General features: G+C 39.6%; 1 protein-coding gene across 1 annotated transcript; it reads right to left on the bottom strand.

The window, feature by feature from the left end:
- Positions 1-310: 310 nt before the first annotated feature.
- LOC125721497 (uncharacterized) lies at positions 311-1,992 on the bottom strand. Its single transcript, XM_048997445.1, has 2 exons — positions 1,085-1,992; positions 311-693 (listed from the first exon to the last, which is right to left on the bottom strand). Exon 1 carries the CDS (start codon positions 1,764-1,766, stop codon positions 1,092-1,094), a length of 675 nt encoding a protein of 224 aa, XP_048853402.1. The 5' UTR covers positions 1,767-1,992; the 3' UTR covers positions 311-693; positions 1,085-1,091.
- Between the last annotated feature and the right edge of the window lie 5,832 nt (positions 1,993-7,824).

The following is a 7,824-nucleotide window of genomic DNA, read 5'->3' as shown; positions in this document are numbered from 1 at the left end:
AGTTAAACTTACGCCGCGTTATTTACCGGCACTTCTAACACCAACATTTGCAGCCGTTAACTCATATGTGGTAGTAACACTGAAATTACTTTCTCTGCGTCAAAATAAGGCAACACTGTGATTTTGATACTTTATCATTTATACTTAACTGTACCTTCCTCCCATTCCTCCGTCTCTGCTTATTGACATTTAGGAGAGTGTCAGATATAAATTAACAATTCAAAATTATCAAACAAAGACAGACACAACACTAAAAAGATGAAAAAGACACAGTTTGAAAAGTAAATATGTTTTATTGCAAATCTCTTATCTTAACATAGCCTACCTTATCATATGTTAACTTAACCCATCTTATATTTTAACTTAGCCTATCATCATATTTTAACTTAGCCTATCTTATCATATGTTAACTTAGCCTATCATATTTTATCTTAGCCTATCTTGTCATATCTTAACTTAACCTATCTTATTATATTTTAACTTAGCCTATCTTATCATATAACTTAACTTATCTTATCTTATTATATTTCAACTTAGCTTATATTAATATATTTCGTCTTAGCCTATCTTATATTTTAACTTAGCATATCTTATCCTATCGTATCTTATAGCTACATTAACACTTAAACAGTATCTCTTTCCGTTGGGTCCCGCGGGATCCCAGTCCCAATGCAGGGCTCTAACACGGGTATTCTAAGAAAAAGAAAATAAACACTTTACTTAACTTTACTTAAAGCAGTCATATAACTGCATTATACATACCCAATTAATGCCTTATAAATCATTTATAAAAGTATAAAAAACACGGCTGTAAATACTTATACAAAGGCATAACACATTATAGCTATCTTGATAATGCATTATGAATGCTCTGATCTATATATACACAATAAATATCTTCATAATACATTATATCGGCCATTAATCCATAATAAACATGGCTATAATGTGTTATGCTTTTTTTTCTTCAATATTTATACCCATGTCTATAATATATTTATGGATGCATTACAGTGCATTGTGAAGGTGTCAATAATGCAGTTATATTACTGCTTTAAGTCATTTGTAAACCTGAATTCACAACCTTATAATTACTGCCTCTTGCTACTTCTTCTGAAGGGCAGGGGACAGCAGAAGAAGCACCACTTCATCTTCTTCTTCTTCTTCTTGTGGCTCTTCTCAGTATCATCTTCAGAAAGATCTTCGGCATTCACATGGAATGATACTTCTTCTTCACTGTAGATCTTCTCGGCAGCATCAGCATCTTCTTTTGTTTCATCTGTCTTCATCACTTCAGTCTCGTCCTCTTCCTCAGGTCCTTCTTCTGGTATAGTCAGTAGCTGTGATCTGTCTTCAGATGCCACCATACACTGAAACCTGACCAGTGTGGTAGCATCAGCATCTTCTGCCTGCTGGAATACCACATCAGCTTCTTCATTTTCCTCAGGTCCATCTTCCTGTAAAGTCTGCAGCCATATTCTGGCTACATATGCCGCCATGCACTGCCAACTGTCCACTGTGGCAGCATCAGTGTCTTCTGCTTCCTGAAGCTCCTCATCTCTTTCTTCATCTTCCTCAAGGTCTTCCTCCTGGATGGGTTCTAGCCAAGTTCTGCCTACTTGTGACACCACATATTCCACAGCATTCCCTGTACTTTTCCCTCCTCCTCCCTTAACCTCCTCCACATTCACTCCCACCTCACATACATTCTCCTCACCTCCATTTAGCATATCCATCATACTAATACCAGCCTCTGTCCCCTCCATCACAACCCTGGAGGCCTTCCCCTCAAATGTTCCCCACTCTGGTACCTCCACATATTCCTCACTACTCTGCCCCCTTACCTCACCCTCCCCCCGGCTTGTCCGGTCCTTCCTGACTTTCTTTTTTTTGTTAAGGTAGCAAGTTTTATAAATTTCCCAGTCTTCAGATGAAAGGCCGTAATTACTCTGAAGACTTTGAGATGAAATACTAGTGCTGGCTAGCAGTCCATCCTTTCCCACACTCTCCCCTCCCTTACCCAAATCGGTAGACCCCCCCAATCCCCCCTTAACCCCCCCAGCCTTGACAGTGGGGAGTGTCACTGGTGAGAACTCCTCCACACCTTCTCCCCAGTTGATCACTTCATCCCACAGGTTCCAGGCTTCCCAGTGTTGGGTGTTGGTCCATCGATCAGCTCTCTCAATTGCTAGGTTCCATTCTCTGGGGAATAAATGAGAGATTAACCAGCACTTAACAGAGATAATAAAATAAATAAAGAGCTGGAAATTCTTCAACCATACAGAAAATACAATTGTTATAATTATTATAATAAATAATTACAGGGTTCACATATATAAAAAAGAAAGAATAAAAGAAACAGCGAGCAAAATTGCAAAAAAATCTACTGTAAAATGCACGATACTGTAAGTGCAATATCATATTAAAGAGTAATGTCACCAAATTATAACTAGAATCAAATACGAAACAACTGTGTTCCACATCAAATGAATACCCAGATGAATACTACCAAGAACTGAGTTAACACTAACCAAGCTAAGAATATTTGAAAGTGTTAATCCTGTGTAACAATGTAAAGAGATGTAATGATAAACTTAGAAGCATCTAGCCTACTCCGAAAGTAATGCCCCAAATTTTTTTTCAACAATTTACCTACCACCCTGTACAGTAGGGGGTCCCAACTTCCGGTCGGTGTTCCGGTACCGTCCGCGCGGAGTATTGCACCGGGCGGCAGACAACCGGGGGTAGAGGAGCCAGCCGTCCCGTTTATTAGGGGATCACGCCGTTTTGGAAAGAAAGCTGCCCGTATTGATGTACGGAAATACGCCATTAGCCCCGCATGTCCGTATACACCGTCAATCTCCCGCCGCTCGGCGTGGGAACCCCCAAATTATACCGCCGTCTTACCCATCCGTGACACTTTTCTACGACGGAAACCGATCCGCGGACATCGAAAGGTTGGGAAGCCCTACTAAACTAGCATGTTTGAGATGAATTTACTAACCAAATAGTCTGTCATTATTTAAATATTAGCAACCACAGTAGCAATAAAAACCACTGCACTTTAAATGACGTTAAAAAATATGTAATATTAAAAAAATATGTAATGTTTTTTATTGTATTATAGACATTTACTATGTTATTATAGTATAAAAGGCTAAATAATCGAAGTAGCACAACATCAGTTGAAGAATTCAAAGACATTTTGGAGAGCTAACAAGCTACTCACCTCTGCGCCATTTTCACTCAGAGTTTGTTGTGCTTCAAACGGTAAAGTTTGTTTACGTTGTTTCTATGGAAACTGCTCTGACTCTCCGCTTGACCGTAATATAAAGGCATGTATGCAGTAATTTTCTGATTGCAGATTTGATCCCTATGCAGTAATTGACCACTGACCTCTTGGACCCTCTGGGCTGCCTTCACCTGCATTGAGGCAGCTGTTACGTTTGCTGTCATTACATTCAGCCCAAAATATCAAAGTACAGGATTTAAGATTTGAATTAGTAACAGGACCGTGGGAAACAAAACATATATGTTATTGATCCCTCGAAGAAAGTTTTCAATTTTCTCCTTCTTTCAGTTCTTAAATAACGTGTCAGTTTTTGCTCTGTTTGGTTGGGATTTACCATTTTAACATTGTAGCAGTTCCTAGGCAATACACAGACAAATTCTTTTTTTTAGGATGGAATTGTTATGCTGTAAACGATTACCTTCACGTTTCAACAAAGGTACTTGCTTTTGATATATAATTTTTTGTACATGTGTACTCTGGTCATACCCCTTGTACATATGGATTGCATGGAAGGACAGTCACTGCAGTCACCTATACTCTCCCTGTCTGCTTTTCTCATTTAAGTGTTGATACGGCAAAAGAAGATGGACCTTTTGTAGAAATTTCCAGCCAGAGACTTGGTTCCTATATGAAGAGAATATTTTATTTTAATTCAGGCTAAGAAACTACAGAAAACCAGCTCTGCATGTGATCTCCCCTTTACTGCACAAGGAGGGCACTCACATCAACAATTAGCAATGCAGCAAAATACAGATGAACAATTTCTCACAGTTTCAGAATAAATCAGATTTCTCTGTAATTCAGAGATTGTCTAAGACTTCTGCTAGATCATTTTCTGCACTTGAACCTAATTTCAAGATAAATGACACCTGGGTCTATTAAAAGAAGGTGATGCTGCCTGACCCACCACCCAAGGCTGGGAGGAAAGGGAGGAATACTAGTCAAAGGAAGGAAGAAAAGCAGCCCACCCTATCTAATGGTCATGGATACAAAAGTCAGGGAGTGTTACGAAGAAGACACCACACTTAAGACCATTGGTTTTATGCACTGAATTACACCAGATAGAGTTTTTGCATTCTAGCTGTGTTATGTAACATTCCTCAGCCTTCATTTGTTTCCACAGAATGCAGGACATAATTTAGGGTGCCAAACAAGACAGCGGAACTGCAGTATAGCCAATTATTTGTTTCAGTAGTTTTATAACAACTCGAACATAAAATGTTTGTTTTTCTTAGATAAAAGTCCAGTTGAAACAGACTTTATTTTTAAAAGTTAGATTGGATTTAAGAGATGGAACATGTTGCTTGTGTTAATACTGCTTTGATTTTGAGGATGAAGTCTGAAGTGTAGGTGACGTGTAACAGGTTGTTATTTTACTTTTAATTTATAATTATACAAGATTCTGTTTTCCTTCTTCTGTCTAACCTGATGGGTACAATATCCTTTAAACTTTCCCATGATGCTTTTGTCCTGCATCGCCCCTCCCTCTGTCTTTTCCCCTTCATAAGGGTCCCGACCTCATTTCCTCTTCCCTTTGGTGTATTGCACACGTGGGAAGAGGTGAGGATCTAGTGGCAGGGTCCCCCGAGTTAGTAAATCAATTGTATAATTATGACACATATATTATATATTATATTTGATTTATTATTCATCATAAGCAGGGGATAGAAAACACGTCTATACATAAGTATATACATTGTTTTACTTTGTGCAGAGAGAGCGAGAGGGCCAGAGCATATGAAGTTTACCCCTTTCCTTATTGTTCCCAACAGTTTCAATAAAATCCAGGAACGACAACGGCGTCTGTAATATCCCTTCCTCCTGCACCCCACACACACCTGATAACACCCCAAAACACAATGCAGAGTATAGGCAGGGAATGACCGGTTACATAGGTACACTAGTGCGGCTTGTAAATATGCCCTTAATTTATGCCTGAATATCCCTCCCATATAGTGGCTGACCACATATCATGTGAAAGACCCGGAGAGAGTGAGTGTATATATATATATGTATGATGTGCATGTGAGAGACACCATCGGAAGTCCGGTTCAGTTCCTCAGAGGCACTACTATGGAGGCGCTTACAGTAATAAACTTGCTGACCGCAAAAACTGGCACTATGATGGAAGTTATGCAGATGTGCAGAGTAGATGGAATAATTTTTGTACCTCGATAAGATTGTATGCCTTTTGCCTGTGTCTCCAGCCAGTGCCGGGGGTGAAACGCGCCTGCAATTATCAGCGGGATAACATTATCGTTCTTTTTATTCTGTGGAAAATGAAAGACCGATTTGCTGGCCAGATTTATTTATGAATCATAAACATGTTGTGGGCTATATAAGTAAAGTCAGGGCTCTCAAGTCTTATGCATTGACTGTGAGACACTTGCATTTCAACCAGTTCACATGTTCACACACCGCACCTTATGTTTGTCAAGCTGAGAAGTAAGGGTTAGGGTTATAATTATGTAAGGAATAATTGACGACGGGCCGTTGAATTATTAGAAAATAATGCACACCCGAGGTGGTAATGCGGCCACGACGCGAAGCGGAGTGGCCGTTACACCTCGGGTGTGCATTATTTTCTAATAATTCAACGGTCCGGAGTCAATTATTCCGCTTATACTACGGTTGCCACACCTCAAGACATCGATCAGATGATATATTTCAAGGGATTCGTCCGGTTTTTCTACTTAAATCACTATTGTGAGTAGGAATATTTCTTCCGCGTCTTATCCAACGACTCTTTTGCTAGTTCCAAAACGTCATTTTAAAGCTGGCGATGGAGGCTTGAGCCGTTGATAGCAGACTAATGCAGTTAATAATGAAGTTATTAGAAAGAGAGCGAGAGAGACAGACACAGAGAAAGAGAAACAGAGAGAGAGAGCTTGTATGAATTAGGCTACCTCTGTGTGTCCCTCAACAGTGTTCTGAAGCACCGTCTCTAAACTGTAAGTCTGCTTTAAGATGCAGCGCTGTTATTACCTCGCTAGCGAGAAATGTCATGTGTAGCCTTTAAGTTGGTACACTAGGCTAACTAATACTGCTGCAGCCCAGTTGTTGAAAGTTTCATATTCACCGTAATTATTAAAATTTACTTTCGGAAAATCGTCTGTCATGTTGTTTTTGTTAGTCCTGTGTGCTGTATAGGTACTGTATGCTAATTTTCGTTATTACAGTTAACTATGCGAAGTGATATGGAACTGTAATGCGGTCAAGAGAGCTGCCTGGAACTACTTTCGCCGTGCGTTTATCTGAAAATAATTGCACACCTCAGAACGTTCGTCAGCCAATCAGATTCAAGCATTCAACGGTCCCGTAGTATAACAATAAATAATGTACTTCCCTGTGAAACAATGATGCTGGATGTTTATTTGCATATCATGATATGGTGCAGCCTTTTAATAGGTTTCTGTTTTTCTGTTAATCCATTCATGGTGTTGAATAAGTCAGCAAGCATAAGTCTAAGGCTAGTGAGTGACTGGTGTTTTCGGGGGAGACTCCCTAGAGCTGGAGAGAAATACCTTAAGGCACGGGATGAAAAATCCCAAATCTTCCAGGAAAAATGTCAGCATTATATGTATTTGCCACACAGAACAGAACAAAAAATTCCTTAGGGAATCACACGCCTACCATAGTCACTATACTACTCAGAACGCCTGGCAGCCACCAAATCAAACATAGGAAAAGGTCCGGATTTATAGCTTTAGAATGTGGTAGAGACTAATATCCATAACGTACCATCCTAGAACACACTGTGTTCTAAAATTTAAGCCCAATTAAAATCTGAATATTAAATGAGGAAAATAATTTGATTTGTTCTTCTATCCCAAGTTGTGGTCTAAAAGCAATAAGACCACCATCCATTATACCTGCTTTGGGGAAAATGCACTCCTGTAGCCACTAGGGGAGCTCTCACCTCTTCTGGGCCCAGCTAAATAATTATGTTACGCATTCTAACAAGCTTTATTATCTGTGTCAATAAGCCCTGCTTTTACACTAACACTCCTGCTGAGAGGCTAGTTTGATTACCAGTCTTGCCCTTGTCATTAGGAACACATGAGAATTTGCGCAGTGCTGTTTCACAGTGGATTCTCACTGGTTTTCCCCAAGACTGGTACGATACATTTTATTCAGTTTCATACCACAGGTTATAGTATAGTTAAATGCATTGAATTATGGTCAGTGTTAAATTATCAGCATTGAAACTGAATTGATTTTTGGTCATTTTTTCAATATTGAAAAATTAATGGTGGCGAAACCTTGATATAAAGTGACTTTTTCAACATTAAAAATAAGATGCTGAGTTAACATCAATATTATTGAAAATAAAAATGGAAAAATGAATTTATGGGGGGCGGCATGATGGTGCAGTGGTTAGCACTGTTGCCTCACACCTCTCGGACCCGGGTTTGAGACTCTGCCTGGGTCACGTGTGTGGAGTTTGCATGTTCTCCCCATGTCGTCGTGAGGTTTCCTCCAGGTACTCTGGTTTCCCCCCACAGTCCAAAAACACGGTGAGGCTAATTGGA

This window comes from Brienomyrus brachyistius, unplaced genomic scaffold (genome assembly GCF_023856365.1).
Source record: "Brienomyrus brachyistius isolate T26 unplaced genomic scaffold, BBRACH_0.4 scaffold33, whole genome shotgun sequence".
NCBI classification, from domain to species: Eukaryota; Metazoa; Chordata; class Actinopteri; order Osteoglossiformes; family Mormyridae; genus Brienomyrus; species Brienomyrus brachyistius.
The sequence above is the reverse complement of the archived record's forward strand: the minus strand, read 5'-3'. Positions and strand labels throughout refer to the sequence as shown.